General features: G+C 44.6%; 1 protein-coding gene across 1 annotated transcript in view; it reads left to right on the top strand.

Moving 5' to 3' along the window:
• Positions 1–22,477, top strand: part of SLC23A1 (solute carrier family 23 member 1) — a 395,963-nt gene that overhangs the window by 160,978 nt on the left and 212,508 nt on the right. The window contains exon 6 of the mRNA XM_077264915.1: positions 5,089–5,270. Coding sequence (XP_077121030.1) covers positions 5,089–5,270 — 182 coding nt within the window. The remainder of the gene's footprint in view (positions 1–5,088; positions 5,271–22,477) is intronic.

The following is a 22,477-nucleotide window of genomic DNA, read 5'->3' on the forward strand; positions in this document are numbered from 1 at the left end:
CGAAAAAACAATCTCAGAATCAGTGGGATCCGATAAAGCGTTCCAGAGTTATAACCTCTTAAAGTGACACTGGTCAGAATTGTAAAAATTGGCTCGGTCATTAAGTACCAAATTGGCTCTGTCACTAAGGGGTTAAAAAATAAATTAAAAAAAACAATTAGGCTCACATATAGTCTTAAAATCCAAGGAGATGGCAGAAAAAAAAAGAAGTGGGGATGGTGGAAAATAGGTCAGCTGACAAATGTTGCCATATAGTGCTGAAAACACAAATGCAAGTGCAAGTAGAAGCTGCCTATAAATCCATGGATACAACAGGAGCCTAAAGAGTTAAAGGCAATAGAACGCACCACAATTTGGAGCTATATCCTATAAAAGAACGGTTGTGGCTCACATACAGTCTTTAAATCCAGGAGATAGCAGAAAGAAGGACTGGGAAGGGGGGAGGGAGAGGAGGAGGGGAGGATGATGGAAATAGTTCAGCTGACAAATGTTGCCATATAGTGCTGAATACGCAAATGCAAGTGCAAGTAGGAGCTGCATATAAATCCATGGATAGAACAGGAGCCTAAAGAGTTAAAGGCAATGAAATGCTCTCAGTTTTGGAGCTATATCTGCTAGTTGCTAAATGTCACATACACCAGTGAATCACAGTAAATAGGCAGGTATATTAAGTACAAAAATTAATAGGGAGATTCAAAATCCTTAGTACAATACCTGCCGAGAGACTGGTGCTGTGAAAATGTGCCGCGAGAGCAGCTGCTGCTAGGGGTCCCCACGCCCGACGACCGCCATTTCACAAAGGTTGCTTCTTCCAGGGGCGTGATGCACTGGAAAGCATATTGCCCTCTAAAAAAAGGTTTAAAACCCATTTATGGAATGCATGGCACAAAAAATACTTTGGTCATATCAATTCCATTCCTGTCAATGGATGGAGACCTAAGTAAAACTTTCTCATGTTCTGAATGAACTCGTACTTTTTACAACCATATTTACACATCCACTGCCTATTATAAATAGTATATAAAAACAGTTTTACATTGGTATTACACCATGTTCCAAATTATTATGCAAATTACATTTTTCTCGGATTTTCATAATGGTCGGTGCAAATGACAGTCAGTCTAAGGCTGCCGTCACACTAGCAGTATTTGGTCAGTATTTTACATCAGTATTTGTAAGCCAAAACCAGGAGTGGAACAATTAGAGGAAAAGTATAATAGAAACATAAGCACCACTTCTGCATTTATCACCCACTCCTGGTTTTGGCTTACACATACTGATGTAAAATACTGACCAAATACTGCTAGTGTGACGGCAGCCTAATGAAAGTCATCACCCATTAGAGTATATATTGAATTTTATTGAAGAAACCTCCCAATGATAACAGCATAATCTCCAAAATGAATAAAAACTCAAAATGCACTGTTCCAAATTATTAGGCACAGTAGAATTTCTAAACATTTGATATGTTTTAAAGAACTGAAAATGCTCATTTGTTGAATTTGCAGCATTACGAGGTCACATTCACTGAACAAAAAGCTATTTAACTCCAAAACATCCTAACAGGCCAAGTTACATGTTAACATAGGAACCCTTCTTTGATATCACCTTCACAATTCTTGCATCCATTGAACTTGTGAGTTTTTGGAGAGTTTCTGCTTGTATTTCTTTGCATAAAGTCAGAATAGCCTCCCAGAGCTGCTGTTTTGATGTGAACTGCCTCCCACCCTCATAGATCTTTTGCTTGATGATCCTCCAAAGGTTCTCTATAGGGTTGAGGTCAGGGGAAGATGGTGGCCACACCATGAGTTTATTTCCTTTTTATGACCATAGCAGCCAATAACTCAGAGGTATTCTTTGCAGCATGAGATGATACATTGTCATGCATGAAGATGATTTTGCTACTGAAGGCACGTTTCTGCTTTTTATACCATTGGAGAAAGTTGTCAGTCAGAAACTCTATATACTTTGCAGTAGTCATTTTCACGCCTTCAGGAACCTTAAAGGGCCCTACCAGCTGTTTCCCCATGATTCCAGCCCAAAACAAGACTCCTCCACCTCCTTGCTGACGTCGCAGCCTTGTTGGCACATGGTGGCCATACACCAACCATCCACTACTTCATGCATCTGGACCATCCAGGGTTGCTCGACACTCATCAGTAAACAAGACTGTTTGAAAATTAGTCTTCATGTATGTCTGGGCCCACTGCAACCGATTCTGCTTGTGAACACTGTTTAGGGGTGGCCGAATAGTAGGTTTATGCACCATAGCAAGCCTTTGAAGAATCCTACACCTTGAGGTTCAAGGGACTCCAGAGGCACCAGCAACTTCAAATAACTGTTTGCTGCTTTGTAATGGTATATTGGCAGCTGCTCTCTTAATCCAATGAATTTGTCTGGCAGAAAAATTCCTCATTAAGCCTTTATCTGCACGAACTCTGTCTGTGCTCTGTTTCAGTCACAAATCTCTTCACAGTATGATGATCACTCTTAAGTTTTCATGAAACATCTAATGTTTTCATACCTTGTCCAAGGCATTGCACTATTTAACGCTTTTCAGCAGCAGAGAGAACCTTTTTATTTCCCATATTGCTTGAAACCTGTGGCCTGCTTAATAATGTGGAACATCATTTTTAAGTAGTTTTCCTTTAATTAGAATCACCTGGAAAACTAATTATCACGTGTTTAAGATTGATTTCAGTGATCCATTGAGCCCTGAGACACAATACCATTCATGAGTTTATTTGAAAAAAAAAACAATTAAATCTTTATGACACTTAAATACAATTTGCATAATAATTTGGAACATGGTGTATACTCTTATGAGATTCAGCTATATGTTTCCAAACAGCTCACAATTATGTTGGCTTTGTTGTGGCCACAAATGTTCTCTCCATCACATTTTGTGTGGCTGCCTGGTGATTGCTAACACTTGGGCTTTCACTTTTCAACTAATTTCCACTCTACTTCATACTAATGCAAAACCATCACCCTCTACAGCGCTATTTTTACTAGACATTCACTTTATCCCCATAAGGGGAAGGGTGGTCGCTGCACATATTTTACTAGCCACTAAAATGGCAATCACCAGGCTATGGAAAACTCCAGGCTCGCCTCCTCCAGGTGTAATCACTATCCATTAGGGCTGTCCCACACGTCCAGATAATTCCGGTACCGGAATAAATCGGTACCGGAGTTATCCGTGTCCGTGTGCCTGGGAACTCACGGAGGCCATACCTGCGGCACACGTGTGCCGCCCGTATGGCGAGTGGGTACCACACGGAGCGTGTGGTACCCACTCTGCATGGTGCTGAAGCTGCGATTCATATAATCCCTGCAGCAACGTTTGCTGCAGGGAAAATATGAAGAATAGTGTTTAAAATAAAGATCCATGTGTCCGCCGCCCCCCCACCCCCTGTGCGCCCCCCCGCTGGTCAGAAAATACTTACCCGGGTCCCCCGTCGGCAGTCGCTCCTTCCTGGTCTGGCCGCGGCTTACTGTATGCGGTCACGTGGGGCCGCTCATTTACACTCATGAATAGGCGGCTCCGCCCCTATTGGAGGTGGAGCCACATATTCATGAGTGTAATCGGCCGCATACAGTAGAGAAGCCGCGGCCAGACCAGGAAGGAGCGACTGCCGACGGGGGATCCGGGTGAGTATTTTCCGACCAGCGGGGGGGCGCACAGGGGGTGGGAGGGCGGCGGACACATGGATCTTTATTTTAAACACTATCATTCATATTTTCTCTGTAGCAAACGCTGCTACAGGGAACATATGAATGGCGGCTTCAGCACCATGTGGGGGGGACAGCGCTTACTGTAGCGCTGTCTCCGGCACGCCACACGGACCCCAGACGGAGAATGTCCGTGTGAGGTGCGTGTTTTACACGGACCCATTGACTCTATTGGGTCCGTGTAATCCGTGCGCTCCCACGAACACTGACATGTCTCCGTGTTTGGCACACGGAGACACGGTCCGCACACGGTCCGCACAAAATCAATGACATCTGAACAGATGCATTGATTTTTATGGGTCTACGTGTGTCAGTGTCTCCGGTACGGGAGGAAACTGTCACCTCACGTACCGGAGCCACTGACGTGTGAAACCGGCCTTAACAAAACTTGCTCATGTGAAAAAATGATAGCGTATAAGAATAGCATAATTCATATCTTTATGAATGATTGACAGATGTGGCTTAAACACCCAAAAAAGACGACCCTCCTTTAATCTCTGATACTGTAGAATAAATAAATTCCACTGAGATATTGTTTATTGTTTCTGTAAACTTCAACACTTTTATGTGTTTTCTCTTGAATAATTATTTTGCTTTGTGTAAGCCAAGTGATACACATTTTATGCACAAGATAAATGACTTAAATGTTCTGACAAATGTTTTATGTATATATTTTATGTAATTGTTGATACATGATTTTTTATCACTTTGCTGTTACTCCTTTATAGAAACAAATAAAAAATGTATTGATTAAAAGAAAAAAAACATGTAAAGATGGCTTCAGCAAATGTGCATTACCTTTGGGGAAAAACTATGAATTAATCTTAAAATCACCAAAAAATTAAAACATCACTTTTTTATTTTTATATTACCACCATAGTGGTATCACGAACGTCTGTTCCTTTCACTTAGTAAAATGCTTACCAGGAATCTTCTGTTTTTTTTTACTGCACTCCTTTGGGCTTTTTCTGTCATTTTGTGACCGCAGCGCTTGACTGGCCAAAAGTCAGAGCTAATGGTCACAACCTCTCAATATAGGTCTATGAGAGCCTCATTCTGGCTCTTATAGACTTACATTAAAAAGTGACTGTCCACCCCGCAAATACTGGAGCAATCTGGCTAGTCACAACTACAGAACATTACACGAGTGGTACCAAGAACAGACGAAGACAGCTACTGGTAAGTATTCTAATAGGGGCAGGGAACACGCTTTCGGCTGTGAAATAAATAAAAATGTCTGAGTGGTGCTTTATACATTTATGGGCCTATAAATTCATACTGCAATTTTCAATTCAAATGCAGATTTCTTAGTTTTTGTACAACTAAAATAATGTTTGTTTTCTTTTTGTGCAGATACAAGGAGCAATTATAGTTTCAAGCGTGGTTGAAATAATTGTTGGGTTTGTTGGCCTTCCAGGAGCATTGCTCAACTACATCGGACCTCTAACTGTTGCTCCGACAATATCCTTGATTGGTCTATCTGTTTTCGAAGCTGCAGGAGAAAGAGCAGGGTCTCACTGGGGAATATCCATATTGTAAGTAATGAATAAATAGACACAGCTTTCCTGATATTTGTTTTAGTGAATATTTGTATTGTGCATTTTCATAAGGGAGCGGAAGAACTTGTTTTGCTTGTCCCAAAGAGGAGGTTTAATTGCTGATGGCATTGCTGCTTCAATGAAACGGAGAGAGACACTGCTATTAGGATATACAATTCTTCTGGCAGCTGTTTCAGTGGACCCAAGTCATCGTATATTGCTGGATGATCAACAGCTTACTAAAGGAAAAGAAGCTCTGATTGAGGTAGCAGTTACAATGAGTGGGCTATGGTATGGCCAAGAGCAAGAGGACTTGGGTCTTGCCAGTGCTACTGCTACCATATCTTCAGCCTTATCAGATGAGGAGTTTAATTTTAAAAAGTATTTGGATGACATGGAGCAGGCAAAGCGTTGCCGCAGGGAAAAAAATTCCATTCCCTTAGCAAATAGATTGACCATATTACAGCAAAATTTTTCACTTGCTCTCAAAGAAGCTGAAGAGTTCAGCCGTTTATCAAAACTTACTGAAATCCTTTATACCCTGAAATTGTTAGAGATGTTGCCACTAACCCAAGTTAGTGTAGAGAGATTGTTCTCCAGCCTTAAAATATTTAGATCAGATTTGAGGTCATCTATGAAGGAGGATCTGATGGAGTTGTAAATATTTATCAGAACAAATTCATAGACTGCACAAATGTTATTCAGCACGTTTTTGTTGAAAACTGTTTTTTTCCCACTTGCTGCTTAGTGCATTGCATATTTACAATTTATTAAAGTGTTTTGTGTTCTAAAGTTGTATTCCAATAAATATATTGTACGTTCTATATAAATAGCTTTATTATTATATCATAATGGTGAGTAAAAGCCTGATGTTACCATTTTACTACAGTAAATGTATCACTTAATCATGAGCAAAGTATAAGGGAGTCAGAGTACGGAGTCAGAAGCCGGAGTCATAGAAATTGAGGAGTCAGAGGTTTAGCTTACCAACTCCCAAAGCCCTGGTCACAAGCAATGAAAAAATGTCATATATATCCCAAAATGTTATCAATAAAAAGTAATCTTGCAGGGCAAAAAATCAGTCACTTAGACTTAGATCCATCAACTGAAAAACATTACAGGTCTCGGAAAATAGTGACACAACCCTCCAAATTTATTTTTTTTATTGTGCAAATCTGATTTTTTTCATCAATAAGATAATAAAAAACCTGCACATACTGATGGGCTGTCATGTCGGACGCTGTTCATACTAGGGCGTTTGGCAGACAGCGGTAATTCCGCGTTTGTCCACTATGCGCTCAGTGGCGTCGGCTAGATTTTATCTAGCTGGTCCGGGGTTAATTTAGTTGGTGCTCGGATTGGAAGCTGGGTCACGTTCACTGCCTTTAAATTGTTCTTCTGAACATTGGGCGTCGCCGATTATAGCTTCTGTCTTGTGCTTGGTTATCTCGGTCTGGAGTGGTGGTCTAGGAGAGGGAGTATCGTATCTGGTGGTGTATATTTCCCTTTGTCATATTTTCCTCCTTCCTATATTTGTATTTGTTTTGCCCTGTGCACTTATTGTGTATTCCTGTGTGACTGCGGCGTGGTGTATATTTTCCGTTATCCTTTCTGTGCTAACTGTGGGTATTGGTTAGTGGTCTCTTCACTGGGTGGTGGGTGGTGGTTTCAGCCAGAGGTTGTAACAGGAGACAGGGTAAGAATGGAGGCCCAGACATGCACACCATCAGTGTAAACTCTGGGAGAGGGTCAGTCAGGGTTTCCCAGAGTTGAGGGAAATCGCAGGGGCCCGGGTTATTAGCTCTTGCCTACCTAGGTTTCCCGTGACACCTAGTTTTCCCGTGACATTATAATCGACCAACGTTATTTGAATTCCATGGATCCCATGACTTCCGTAACCCGCCAGTTGGAGGCGCTGTCCCTACAGGTCACTGAGTTGAGGGGGGCAGTGCAGCAACAGGGACTAGCAGTATCTAATGTGCAAGCTGGAGCGGCAGGTAGAGTTGCTGAGCCTAAGTTTCCTTTGCCTGATAGGTTTGCTGGGGAATGCAGTAAATTTGTTACTTTTCATGAAGCTTGCAAACTTTATTTTCGTATGTGCCCGATCTCCTCAGGTAATGAGGCTCAGCCTGTGGGCCTGGTGTTGTCATTACTAAACGGGGATCCTCAAGCATGGGCGTTCTCTTTGCCTTCTGATTCTGCTGCATTTAACTCAGTGGAGAGTTTTTTTTCTGCTCTTGGACACATTTACGATGATCCTGACAGAATGGCTCTAGCAGAATCTAAGATACGCGCTATTCGACAGGGGGAGCGTGTTGCAGAGGATTACTGTTCTGAATTTCGCCGCTGGGCGGTCGACACTCAGTGGAATGATCCCGCGCTGCGGAGTCAGTTTATTCATGGTGTTTCTGGAAGGGTTAAAAAAGCCCTCCTGATGTATGAGACTCCTGCTTCTCTAGATTCCGCTATGAGTCTTGTTGTCGGCATTGATCACCATTTGCGTCAGGGGGAGCATGAGACGCCGCCTATGGGAGAAGGTGTAGGTTCACGTGAGGTTGCTGCAGGTGAGCTCACGGAGCCTATGCAAATCGCAGGGGTGTCACATGTCAAGCGTCGAGCCCCTGTGCTCAAGAAGCAGGGAGCCTGTTTTTACTGTGGTAAATCTGGTCATTTTGTTAAAATTTGTCCTCTGCTGTCTAAGAAAAACACAACGGCGGAAAACTTCTAAGCTCAGAGGGTGTGGAGGAGGCCAATCTGAGCTTATGCATATCCTCCATGGTGGTTTCTCAATGCATGCTCCCTGCCAAAGTTATCATCGCTGGCAGAGAGCTGCCAATCACTGTTTTTGTGGATAGCGGTTCTGCCACAAATCTCATTGATGAGGAGTTTGCGCGCATAGCAGGTTTTAGGATCGAAAAACTGCCTCATCCTATCCGCGTGGTCACCATCAATGCAGCTCCTCTCTCACAGGGGGAGATTACTGAGTTCGTGGCTGAGGTGAAACTCCACATTGGGGTTCTACATTTCGAGCAGGTTACATGTAAGGTGCTCAGGAATCTTCCTGCACAGGTGGTTTTGGGTTTCCCATGGTTGTCCATGCACAACCCGGTTATTGATTGGAAAACTCAGGACATAATTCAGTGGAGCGAATTCTGCCAGGAGAATTGCCTGGCCACATGTGTGTCTGCTGTGACTTCAAGCGTTCCTGAGTCACTTCTGGATTTTGCGGATGTGTTCTCTGAGAAGGGTTGTTCAGAGTTGCCACCACATCGCTCCTATGACTGTACTATCAGGTTTAAACCAGGGGCCAAATTGCTTAAAGCAAGGATGTTTAACATCTCCGGTCCGGAGAGACAAGCGTTAAAGGATTACATTGCTGACAGTTTGAGCAAAGGGCACATCAGGCCTTCATCCTCGCCTGTGGCAGCGGGGTTCTTCTTCGTTAAGAAGAAAGATGGCGGACTACGCCCGTGTCTGGATTTCAGGGAGTTGAACCAGATTACGGTTCGTGATCCATACCCTATGCCACTGATACCAGATTTGTTCAACCAGGTGGCAGGTGCTAAGTGGTTTACCAAGCTTGACCTCAGGGGGGCGTATAACCTCATCAGAGTCCGTCAAGGTGATGAGTGGAAGATGGCTTTTAATACCCCTGAGGCTCATTTTGAAAATTTGGTGATGCCATTTGGGTTGACAAACGCACCAGCAGTGTTCCAACATTTCATAAATGATGTGTTCTCGCATGTTTTGGGGAAATTCGTTATTGTATACCTGGATGACATTCTCATATATTCTAGTGACCGTGATACTGATTTAGATCATGTCAGGCAGGTGTTACAGCTTCTCAGAGAGAATAAGCTCTATGCAAAACTTGAGAAATGTGTATTTTCGGTTCAGGAGTTGCCTTTCTTGGGTTATATTGTACCTGCTTCTGGGTTTAAAATGGACGCCGCTAAGGTGCAAGCGGTGTTGCGTTGGGAACGGCCTGATAACCTAAAAGCACTTCAGCGGTTCCTTGGGTTTTCTAACTACTATAGGAAGTTTATCAAGGATTTTTCTATCATTGCTAAACCGCTAACAGACATGACTAAAAAGGGTACCAATTTCTCCGTTTGGCCTGAGGCCGCTGTGCGCGCATTTGAATTTCTTAAGAACAGTTTTGTTTCGGCCCCCATTCTTGTGCAGCCAGACGTATTGAAACCTTTTGTTGTGGAAGTCGATGCGTCTGCGGTTGGTGTGGGGGCGGTGTTGTCACAAGGCTCATCCTTGAGCGATTTGCGTCCTTGCGCCTATTTCTCCAAGAAACTGTCATCTGCCGAACGTAACTACGATATTGGCAACAGGAAGTTGTTGGCAATCAAGTTGGCCTTTGAGGAATGACGACACTTCTTGGAGGGGTCGGTTCATCAGGTTACTGTAATTACCGACCATAAGAATTTGCTTTATTTGGAGTCTGCCAAGCGTCTATCTCCCAGGCAGGCTTGCTGGGGATTGTTTTTCACGCGGTTCAACTTTGTTGTTAATTACAGACCTGGGTCTAAAAACACTAAGGCGGATGCTCTGTCCAGGTGTTTTCCGGGGGGAGAACCTCGGGAAGATCCGGTACCCATCCTCCAAAAGGGTGTTGTGGTTTCGGCTCTCACAACCGAGGTTGAGGCTGAGGTTGCCGAGGCTCAGGAGGAGGTACCATCTGAGCTTCCCATCAACAAATCGTTTGTACTGCTTCATCTCCGCTTAAAGGTTTTGGCGGAGCATCATGATGCTGTCGTGGCTGGCCATCCAGGGGTCAGGGGTACTTTGGAGTTGGTGTCACGTCGGTTTTGGTGGCCCAAAATCCGACAGGACGTGGTCTCATACATGTCAGCTTGCACCACGTGCGCTAGGGCTAAGACGCCCTGGTCCTGTTGGCACACTACTTCCTCTCGAGGTACCTAGTAAGCCATGGATGGAGATCTCCATGGATTTTATCACTGACTTGCCCTCCTCAGCTGGGAACATGGTCATTTTGGTGATTGTTGATCGGTTCTCAAAAAATGTCGCACTTTGTGTCTTTGCCTTCGTTGCCTAACGCTAAGACTCTGGCTCAGATATTTGTGCAGAAGGTGGTCAGACTTCATGGGGTTCCATCTGACATCGTTTCCGATAGAGGTACTCAGTTTGTGGCAAAATTTTGGAAAGCGTTTTGCTCACGGCTGGGGATCAAGTTGTCTCATTCTTTGGCATTTCATCATCAGTCGAATGATCAGACCGAGCGTATGAACCAAAATTTGGAGCAGCACTTACGCTGCTTTGTTTCTGATAACCAGGAGGAGTGGTCGACGTTCCTTCCTTTGGCTGAGTTTGCCATGAATAATCACCGCCAGGAGTTTTCTGGGGAGTCTCCTTTTTTTGTGTTTACGGGCTACGTCCTCAATTTTGTACTTTGAGTCAGGGGTCCCGGAGGAAGACCAGTTAGGAGCACAACTGTCATGGAGGAGAGATAAACAGCGCTTGTTGAGCGTGGGTGCTAGGTACAAACGTGTGGCTGACAGAAGGTGTGTGCCAGGTCCGGACCTGAGTGTGGGTGACTGGGTGTGGTTGTCCACAAAAAACATAAGACTCAAAATACCATCCCTTAAATTGGGTCCTAGGTTTATTGGTCCATTTAAGGTCACCGCTGTCATTAACCTAGTAGCTTACCGATTGGAGCTTCCTATGGTGTATAAGATACACAACGTGTTCCACAGATCGTTGCTAAAAAAGATGGTGGGTCTTGTGGACGCGACACCGATGCCTTCTCCAGTCTTGGTGGATGGTAATTTGGAATTTGAAGTCTCCAAGGTGGTTGACTCTCGTGTAGTGCGCCGCACCTTACTGTACTTGGTACACTGGCGTGGTTATGGGCCGGAGGAGAGGTCTTGGGTACCAGCCTCGGACATTCATGCGGATCGGCTGGTCAGTATGTTTCACCGCCACCATCAGGACAAGCCGGGTCCTATAAGTCGTGAGGGCCCTGGGGTCCCTCGTAGAAGGCGGGGTACTGTCATGTCGGACGCTGTTCATACTAGGGCATTTGGCAGACAGCGGTAATTCCGCGTTTGTCCACTATGCGCTCAGTGGCGTCGGCTAGATTTTATCTAGCTGGTCCGGGGTTAATTTAGCTGGTGCTCGGATTGGAAGCTGGGTCACGCCCACTGCCTTTAAATTGTTCTTCTGAACATTGGGCGTCGCCGATTATAGCTTCTGTCTTGTGCTTGGTTATCTCGGTCTGGAGTGGTGGTCTAGGAGAGGGAGTATCGTATCTGGTGGTGTATATTTTCCTTTGTCATATTTTCCTCCTTCCTATATTTGTATTTGTTTTGCCCTGTGCACTTATTGTGTATTCCTGTGTGACTGCGGCGTGGTGTATATTTTCCGTTATCCTTGTCTGTGCTAACTGTGGGTATTGGTTAATGGTCTCTTCACTGGGTGGTGGGTGGTCGTTTCAGCCAGAGGTTGTAACAGGAGACAGGGTGAGGATGGAGGCCCAGACATGCACACCATCAGTGTAAACTCTGGGAGAGGGTCAGTCAGGGTTTCCCAGAGTTGAGGGAAATCGCAGGGGCCCGGGTTATTAGCTCTTGCCTACCTAGGTTTCCCGTGACACCTAGGTTTCCCGTGACATGGGCTGAATCATATTCAAGAGGCACAGGGGAGCATTATTACTAAGAAGCACTACAAAGGGAAAATTATTGCTCTAGAAGGACATGAGGGGGCACTGGTTATAGCGCTATACTGTTTGGTAGGTGGTGAAATGAGGAGAGGGTCCTGGAAAAGCAGATAGCCAAAGATGTCTGTGTGTTATGCTTTTGTAGGAAAAAGTTATGGATGGAAAAACAGGTCATGGCGGTCTAGGCCAAATGAAAAAGTAAAGAGAAAATGAATGACAACAATCAGAGGGATGTCACTAGTTAGGACCTATACTGTTTTGTCCCACGACTTGGGAATCATAGAGTATTGTATTATTATTGTTGTTGGTATACTGCTATGCAATCAGGTTTGCCTTTCAGAACTTTGTCCTGTCTCTTTCCATGTAGCCCAGATCTGATGTAAGTAACCGCTAACTTCTTTCTCTTATGTCATTGTTTGTCAGCTTTCTTCTTCTGAGGTTCGTCTTTATACATCTGTGGTTCAGAATAGTCTTTTTAACTACTGCAATTGATGCAGCTGCTGCAGCTGTTGCAACTACTGTTATTGAGCTTAATACAAGAATGCAGGCTTAGAATAAGCCTCTTCTAGAATTTTCATACGTGCCACTGCAGTCGAGTTGAAGCTATTTGATGAAGCTGTTGTCTCAACTTCCCTATCCCTAAAGCTAAGGGTGTCCTGGCTATCTTTGCTCCCTCAATTACTTCCAGTGGAGAAGAGGCCGGGGCCACGTGCCTTGCTGAACTCCTAGATCAGCCCTAATCTGTCCCCTCCCCCAACCAGGGAAGTGGGGAGTTGAAGTATATTAGAATACACAAACCAGACAAACAAGGAGAGTCATTCAATAATAAATTTAAATACCATTCATACAAATATGCACTCAGAAACAACAGAGAGGAACATGGGGAAGTAAAGGAAGGAAAAAACAGATAGGAGATGATGAGGATCTGCACACAGACAAATCACCAAGCAATAGTCTATAGAATAATACTCCAAATGCCTCTTCAAAAAACCAACACCCCCAGCTCCAGGACCAAGCAGCATGAAACTAACACTGGCAATCCCAGATTGCCAGAGGTGAGTATATATAGCAGCGGGGAGTGACCAACACTGAACAGCTTAGACAATCAAAGCCAGAAGCTCTAAACTGAACAGATTAGCCCCTGCACTGCTACCATAGACCTGCACCATTTAATATGATAGTGAAATGCTTCTTATCAGTGCAGGAGTATATGAAATCAGACACTTAGGTCTTCTGACCCCTCTCTGTTGTGGTATACCTATGACTATGGAGTGCAGGGAAAATGACCAGGCCAGAGGGTCACCCTAAAAGAGCGAAATTATGATCCCCACTCATTACTCTTTGGTTCCTGAGGCGTGAGGACATACTTTGAAGTATAGGTTACATTTCTCCCTGAAAACAACAAACTTGTCTTGTCCCCCCCACCAGAGAACCTGTCAGCCAAACCGACCTTAGGTTCCACCATGGGTTGCCTTTGAGTTGTGACCCCTAAACCAGACTTGTTTGGGTGTTATAAAACAAAAAGGGTCTGCTACTTCCAGGCTGAGTTGCTGTAGTTGGCCAGTCAAAGCAGTCATTGGATTCCTGATTGATTCAAAAATTATATGGGCCAATGTTAATGTCATGACTCTGTTGTTAGATATCCCCGCACCAGCTTCCCTTTCCCTAAAACTGGGGCGACCTAGCTATCTCTGTTCCCTGAATGACTCTAGGTCCTGAAAAGGTGGCGGTAAGTGAGTATATTAATACACACAGACTGCACTACATGCACATTTTTATACACATCTAATAAAAAATAGAAGGGAGTGCTTCTTTATTGATGGTGTTATCACTAGGGTTGAGCGAAACGGGTCGTTCATTTTCAAAAGTCGCCGACTTTTGGCAAAGTCGACGTCTCATGAAACCGAGCCGATCCCAGCGTTGCATCGGCCATGCGGTACGCGACTTTCGCGCCAAAGTCGCGTTTCAATGACGCGAAAAGCGCCATTTCTCAGCCAATGAAGGTGAACGCAGAGTGTGGGCAGCGTGATGACATAGGTCCTGGTCCCCACCATCTTAGAGAAGGGCATTGCAGTGATTGGCTTGCTGTCTGCGGCGTCACAGGGGCTATAAAGGGGCGTTCCCGCCGACCGCCATCTCACTGCTGCTGATCTGAGCTTAGGGAGAGGTTGCTGCCGCTTCGTCACAAGCAGGGAGAGCGTTAGGCAGGGTCCATAAACCACCAAACCGCTTGTGCTGTAGCGATTTCCACTGTCCAACACCACCTTCGGTGTGCAGGGACAGTGGAAGCTACATTTTTTTTTTTTCTCTCAGCGCTGTAGCTTATTGGGCTGCCCTAGAAGGCTCCCTGATAGCTGTATTGCTGTGTGTACGCCACTGTGGAAACCAACTGCTTTTTTCAAAGCACATATCCTCTTGTTCCTTCCTTTCTGCACAGCTATCTTTTTTGTTTGTCCACACTTTTTATTTAATTTGTGCATCAGTCCACTCCTATTGCTGCCTGCCATACCTGGCTGAGATTACTGCAGGGAGATAGTAATTGTAGGACAGTCCCTGTTTTTTTTTTTTGTGGGAGATTAAGATTGGCATTTCTGCTAGAGTGCCATCCCTGTGTGTGCCATCTCTCACTGAGTGGGCCATAGAAAGCCTATTTATTTTTTTCCTTGATTTGGGTTCGAAAATCTACCTTAAAAAAAAAAAACTCCCATCAATCAGTGGGAGAAAAATATTGGCCTCAGTCAGGGCTTGTGTGCCACTCCTGTGTGTGCCATCTCTCACTCAGTGGGCCATAGAAAGCCTATTTATTTTTTTGCTTGATTTGGGTTCTAAAATCTACCTTAAAAAAAAACACTACATCAATCAGTGGGAGAAAAATATTGGCCTCAGTCAGGGCTTGTGTGACACTCCTGTGTGTGCCATCTCTCATTCATTGGGCCATAGAAAGCCTATTTATTTATTTTTTTTAATTTTATTATTTGGTTTCTAAAGTCTCCCTGAAAAAAAAAAAAAAAAAAAAAAAAGTGGGAGATTAATATTGCCCTTTCAGCTTGTGTGCCAGTCTTGACTCCTGGGTGTGCCACCTCTCTCTCTCAAATTGTGGGCCATAGAAAGCCTATTTATTTTTTTCCTTGATTTGGGTTCGAAAATCTACCTTAAAAAAAAAAAAACTCCATCAATTAGTGGGAGAAAAATATTGGCCTCAGTCAGGGCTTGTGTGCCACACCTGTGTGTGCCATCTCTCATTCATTGGGCCATAGAAAGCCTATTTATTTTATTTTTTTAATTTTATTATTTGGTTTCTAAAGTCTCCCTGAAAAAAAAAAAAAAAAAAACAGTGGGAGATTAATATTGCCCTTTCAGCTTGTGTGCCAGTCTTGACTCCTGGGTGTGCCACCTCTCTCTCTCAAATTGTGGGCCATAGAAAGCCTATTTATTTTTTTGCTTGATTTGGGTTCTAAAATCTACCTTAAAAAAAAACACTACATCAATCAGTGGGAGAAAAATATTGGCCTCAGTCAGGGCTTGTGTGCCACTCCTGTGTGTGCCATCTCTCACTCAGTGGGCCATAGAAAGCCTATTTATTTTTTTGCTTGATTTGGGTTCTAAAATCTACCTTAAAAAAAAACACTACATCAATCAGTGGGAGAAAAATATTGGCCTCAGTCAGGGCTTGTGTGCCACTCCTGTGTGTGCCATCTCTCACTCAGTGGGCCATAGAAAGCCTATTTATTTTTTTGCTTGATTTGGGTTCTAAAATCTACCTTAAAAAAAAACACTACATCAATCAGTGGGAGAAAAATATTGGCCTCAGTCAGGGCTTGTGGGCCACTCCTGTGTGTGCCATCTCTCATTCACTGGGCCATAGAAAGCCTATTTTTTATTTTTTTTATTTTATTATTTGGTTTCTAAAGTCTCCCTGAAAAAAAAAATAAATAAAAAAAAAAACAGTGGGAGATTAATATTGCCCTTTCAGCTTGTGTGCCAGTCTTGACTCCTGGGTGTGCCACCTCTCTCACTCAAATTGTGGGCCATAGAAAGCCTATTTATTTTTTTCCTTGATTTGGGTTCTAAAATCTACCTTAAAAAAAACACTACATCAATCAGTGGGAGAAAAATATTGGCCTCAGTCAGGGCTTGTGTGCCACTCCTGTGTGTGCCATCTCTCACTCAGTGGGCCATAGAAAGCCTATTTATTTTTTTGCTTGATTTGGGTTCTAAAATCTACCTTAAAAAAAAAAACTCCATCAATCAATGGGAGAAAAATATTGGCCTCAGTCAGGGCTTGTGTGCCACTCCTGTGTGTGCCATCTCTCACTCAGTGGGCCATAGAAAGCCTATTTATTTTTTGCTTGATTTGGGTTCTAAAATCTACCTTAAAAAAAAAACTCCATCAATCAGTGGGAGAAAAATATTGGCCTCAGTCAGGGCTTGTGTGCCACTCCTGTGTGTGCCATCTCTCATTCATTGGGCCATATAAAGCCTATTTATTTATTTTTTTATTTTATTATTTGGTTTCTAAAGTCTCCCTGAAAAAAAAAAAATAAAAAAAAAACAGTGGGAGATTAATATTGCCCTTTCAGCTTGTGTGCCAGTCTTGACTCCTGGGTGTGCCACCTCTCTCTCTCAAATTGTGGGCCATAGAAAGCCTATTTATTTTTTTCCTTGACTTGGGTTCTAAAATCTACCTTAAAAAAAAACACTACATCAATCAGTGGGAGAAAAATATTGGCCTCAGTCAGGGCTTGTGTGCCACTCCTGTGTGTGCCATCTCTCACTCAGTGGGCCATAGAAAGCCTATTTATTTTTTTGCTTGATTTGGGTTCTAAAATCTACCTTAAAAAAAAAAACTCCATCAATCAGTGGGAGAAAAATATTGGCCTCAGTCAGGGCTTGTGTGCCACTCCTGTGTGTGCCATCTCTCATTCATTGGGCCATAGCAAGCCTATTTATTTTTTTTTTAATTTTATTATTTGGTTTCTAAAGTCTCCCTGAAAAAAAAAAAAAAAAAAAAAAACAGTGGGAGATTAATATTGCCCTTTCAGCTTGTGTGCCAGTCTTCACTCCTGGGTGTGCCACCTCTCTCTCAAATTGTGGGCCATAGAAAGCCTATTTATTTTTTTCCTTGATTTGGGTTCTAAAATCTACCTTAAAAAAAATACACTACATCAATCAGTGGGAGAAAAATATTGGCCTCAGTCAGGGCTTGTGTGCCACTCCTGTGTGTGCCATCTCTCACTCAGTGGGCCATAGAAATCTTTTTTTTTTTTTTTTTTTTTTTTTTTTATTATTTGGTTTCTAAATTGTCCCTGAAAAAAACATTTTATCTTATTTGGTTTCTAAAGTCTCCCTGAGAAAAAAAAAATAAAAAAATAGGTGGGAGATTAATATTGACATTTGTGCTTGAGTGACAGTCCTGCGTGTGTGTCATCTCTGTGATTTGGTGCCACAGAAAACAGAGTGTGTAACATTGTGCCTGATTTTCCTTGTGGTCTCACCAACCTGTTAAGGGATATTGAAATCATACTGAAGTTATAGCTCACCGTGTAAGTTGTTTGACAGCAACAAATAAAGTTAATTTGGTTAAGTTTTTCAAACAATGAGGAAGTCTGGTGCAAGAGGTCGTGGCCGTGGGCGTTCATTGTCAGCTGGTAATGATGGTAGTGGTAGTGGAGCATCAGGTGGTCGTGGGGATAAAAATATTCCACCTAAGTCTGGAGCTGTGGAGCCTGTTTCGTCGTCTGGCTACACAAGGCCTCAAAAGCTTTCTTTTCTGGGAGTAGGAAAACCGCTTTTAAAGCCGGAGCAGCAACAGCAAGTTTTGGCTTACATTGCAGACTCAGCCTCTAGCTCTTTTGCCTCCTCTTCTGAAACTGGTAAATGTAAAAGCAGCGCGTCGCTTGTGGATGTTCACGGTCAGGGACAAGTCGCTTCCTTGTCCTCCTCAGCAAAAACAACAACAAGAGAGAAGGATGCAGCAGGCGACACAACGGGTTACTCCATGGAGCTCTTTACACATACCGTCCCTGGCTTAGAAAGTGAAACACTTAACAGGCCATGCCCATTACAAGTAGATTCTGACATGGAGCGCACTGATGCACAGCCACAGCCAGAGTACTATGCTGCTCCTTTGACTGAGACCACAACATTGCCCTCTCAGGGTACTGATCCGCAATCAGACCCTGATGAGACTATGTTGCCCCGCCACGAACGCTATACCACCGACCGACACAGTGACACAGACGAAGTTGCACACAAGCTCGAAGAGGAGGTAATAGATGACCCAGTTGTTGACCAAGATTGGCAGCCAGGGTGCAGGCGGCAGTAGTTCAGAAGCGGAGGTGGAGGAGGGGCCGCAGCAGGCATCAACATCGCAACAGGTTCCATCTGCCGGGCCCGTATCTGGCCCAAAACGCGTGTCAAAGCCAAAACCTGTTGGAGGACAGCGTGGCCATCCGTTTAAAGCTCAGTCTGCAATCCCTGAAAAGGGATCCGATGCTAGGAAGAGTGCAGTCTGGCATTTTTTTAAACAACCTCCAATTGATCAGCGCAAAGTCATCTGTCAAAAATGTTTAACTAGCTTAAGCAGAGGTCAGAATCTGAAAAGTCTCAATACTAGTTGCATGCATAGACACTTAACCACCATGCATTTTCAAGCCTGGACTAACTACCAAACGTCCCTTAAGGTTGTAGCACCCTTGGCCAATGAAGCTAGTCAGCAACGCAACATCCCTTCCGTCACTGTAAGGCCACCATTTTCCGCACCACCGGCAGTATCTGTGCAGGTTTCTTTGACAGCCAAAAGCAGTCAGGGTCAGGGAATCACCAGTTTTGTAGGAGGAAATATTGCATCTAGGGCACCGGCGGAAACAATACCGTCTCCAACCGTCTCTCAGTCTGCCATGTCCACCGGCACACCCGCAAGTTCCACGATCTCCATCTCTCCAGTTCAGCTCACACTACATGAGACTCTGGTTAGAAAAAGGAAGTACTTATCATCGCATCCGCGTACACAGGGTTTTAACGCCCACATAGCTAGACTAATCTCGTTAGAGATGATGCCCTACCGGTTAGTTGAAAGCGAAGCTTTCAAAGCCCTGATGGAGTACGCTGAACCACGATACGAGCTACCCAGTCGACACTTTTTTTCAAGAAAAGCCATCCCAGCCCTGCACCAGCATGTTAAACAGCGCATCGTCCATGCACTCAGGCAATCTGTGAGTACAAAGGTGCACCTGACTACAGATGCATGGACCAGTAGGCATGGCCAGGGACGTTATGTGTCCATCACGGCACACTGGGTGAATGTGGTGGATGCAGGGTCCACAGGGGACATCAATTTTGGGACAGTTGTGCCTAGCCCACGGTCTAGGAAACAGTTGGCTGTAGGCGTTCGCACCCCCTCCTCCTCCTCCTCCTCGTCCTCCTGCAGAAGCTACAGCTCTTCCACAGACCGCAGTCGGCCAACCACTCCATCGGCAGATGACACTGTTGCACACCAGTTGTCCCATTATGGGCCAGCTACTGGCAAGCGTCAGCAGGCTGTATTGGCTATGAAGTGTTTGGGCGACAACAGACACACCGCGGAAGTTCTGTCCGAGTTCTTGCAACAAGAAACGCAGTCGTGGCTGGGCACAGTAGATCTTGAGGCAGGCAAGGTAGTGAGTGATAACGGAAGGAATTTCATGGCTGCCATCTCCCTTTCCCAACTGAAACACATTCCTTGCCTGGCTCACACCTTAAACCTGGTGGTGCAGTGCTTATTGAAAACTTATCCTGGGTTCTCCGACCTGCTCCTCAAAGTGCGTGGACTTTGCTCACATATCCGACGTTCGCCTGTACACGCCAGCCGTATGCAGACCTATCAGCGGTCTTTGAACCTTCCCCAGCATCGCCTAATCATAGACGTTGCAACAAGGTGGAACTCAACACTGCACATGCTTCAGAGACTGTGCCAACAGAGGCGGGCTGTTATGTTTTTGTGGGAGGATACACATACACGGGCAGGCAGTAGGATGGCAGACATGGAGTTGTCAGGTGTGCAGTGGTCCAAGATACAAGACATGTGTCAAGTCCTTCAGTGTTTTGAGGAATGCACATGGCTGGTTAGTGCAGACAACGCCGTAATAAGCATGAGCATCCCCCTAATGCGTCTGCTGATGCAAAGTTTGACGCACATAAAGGAGCAGGCGTCTGCACCAGAGGAAGAGGAAAGCCTTGATGACAGTCAGCCATTGTCTGGTCAGGGCAGTGTACAGGACGAGGTAGCGGGCGAAGAGGAGGTGGAGGACGAGGAGGATGATGGGGATGAGTATATTTTTAATGCGGAAGCTTTCCCGGGGGCACTGGAAATTGGTTGCGTGGCAAGGCCGGGTTCTGGTTTTTTGAGGGACACAAGTGACGTAGATTTGCCTGAAACTGCCCCTCAACCAATCACAACCGGAGATTTGACAACTGGAACTTTGGCCCACATGGCGGATTATGCCTTACGTATCCTAAAAAGGGACACACGCATTACGAAAATGATGAACGATGACGATTACTGGTTGGCCTGCCTCCTTGATCCACGCTATAAAGGCAAATTGCAAAATATTATGCCACATGAGAACTTGGAACTAATATTAGCAACCAAACAATCAACTCTTGTTGACCGTTTGCTTCAGGCATTCCCAGCACACAGCGCACGTGATCGTTCTCACACGAGCTCCAGGGGGCAGCAGACTAGGAGTGTTAGGGGTGCACACATCAGAAGTGGTGTTGGACAGAGGGCTTTTCTGACCAGGTTGTGGAGTGATTTTGCTATGACCGCAGACAGGACAGGTACTGCTGCATCAATTGAAGGTGACAGGAGACAACATTTGTCCAGTATGGTTACTAACTATTTTTCATCCCTTATCGATGTTCTCCCTCAACCGTCATTCCCATTTGATTACTGGGCATCAAAATTAGACACCTGGCCAGAATTGGCAGAATATGCATTGCAGGAGCTTGCTTGCCCGGCAGCAAGTGTCCTATCAGAAAGAGTATTCAGTGCTGCAGGTTCAATATTAACCGAAAAAAGGACTCGTCTGGCTACCCAAAATGTTGACGATCTAACATTCATTAAAATGAACCACAACTGGATTTCGAAATCTTTTGCCCCACCTTGCCCGGCCGACACCTAGCTTTCCTATGAAAAGCTCTTGCCTGTGGACTACTGTGAATTACTTTTCTAATGTCTAATTTGCTGCAGCTGATTGTCCAGCATACGACATGTTTACACCTCCCTAAATGGCCAAACTCCCCACACGGGGCCGTGGTATCGCGACTTGGCGCAAGCACCCGTGAGACTGCTGTTTGTCTGAAGAGGTGGGTGTGGCCGCTTTTGGTCGACGGCACTGCCACTGGGTCCCTCATAGTACAATGTAGTGTCTCTGGCGGTGGTGGTGCGCACCCAACGTCAGACACACCGTTGTAACATGAGGGGCCCTGGGGCGGTCCCGCCGGCCTCAAGAGAGTTCCCCCCTCCCCCATCTCAAACTGTGCTCTACCACGTGCAAAATTATGTCGCACAGCTCCACCAATCTTTAGTCTATTCGCTGACATCATTCAATGCCTGGCACTGACAATACAAATTTGTAGACATCTATGATGCAACTTAAAGTAGTCTGTGTCTGTGTCCTATATTGGCACCATTAAATAGTTACTGCCAAATTACTATGTCAGAAACTCAGCAGATGAGCCCACCCCTGTACCTAAGTATGCCACCTTTTTTTTTTTTTTGGTTGTTTTGCGAGACATTAACATCTATTTATATTTTGGGAGTACTGGGACAGACACTCCTTGCAATACTCCTCCAGTGACCACCAAGCTGCCTGCCTGTGTATCCATGTAACCGATGTAAAACTGCCATGAGCCTATTGTTTGTTATTTTAGGCCTTTGATAGCCTGTCTGCGGTCCCTACTTTAAATACTCCTCCACTGACCACCAAGCTGCCTGCCTGTGTATCCATGTAACCGATGTAAAACTGCCTTGAGCCTATTGTTTGTTATTTTAGGCCTTTGATAGCCTGTCTGCGGTCCCTACTTTAAATACTCCTCCACTGACCACCAAGCTGCCTGCCTGTGTATCCATGTAACAGATGTAAAACTGCCATGAGCCTATTGTTTGTTATTTTAGGCCTTTGATAGCCTGTCTGCGGTCCCTACTTTAAATACTCCTCCACTGACCACCAAGCTGCCTGCCCGTGTATCCATGTAACCGATATAAAACTGCCATGAGCCTATTGTTTGTTATTTTAGGCCTTTGATAGCCTGTCTGCGGTCCCTACTTTAAATACTCCTCCACTGACCACCAAGCTGCCTGCCTGTGTATCCATGTAACCGATGTAAAACTGCCATGAGCCTATTGTTTGTTATTTTAGGCCTTTGATAGCCTGTCTGCAGTCCCTACTTTAAATACTCCTCCACTGACCACCAAGCTGCCTGCCCGTGTATCCATGTAACCGATATAAAACTGCCATGAGCCTATTGTTTGTTA

This window comes from Ranitomeya variabilis, chromosome 5, assembly GCF_051348905.1.
Source record: "Ranitomeya variabilis isolate aRanVar5 chromosome 5, aRanVar5.hap1, whole genome shotgun sequence".
NCBI lineage: Eukaryota > Metazoa > Chordata > Amphibia > Anura > Dendrobatidae > Ranitomeya > Ranitomeya variabilis.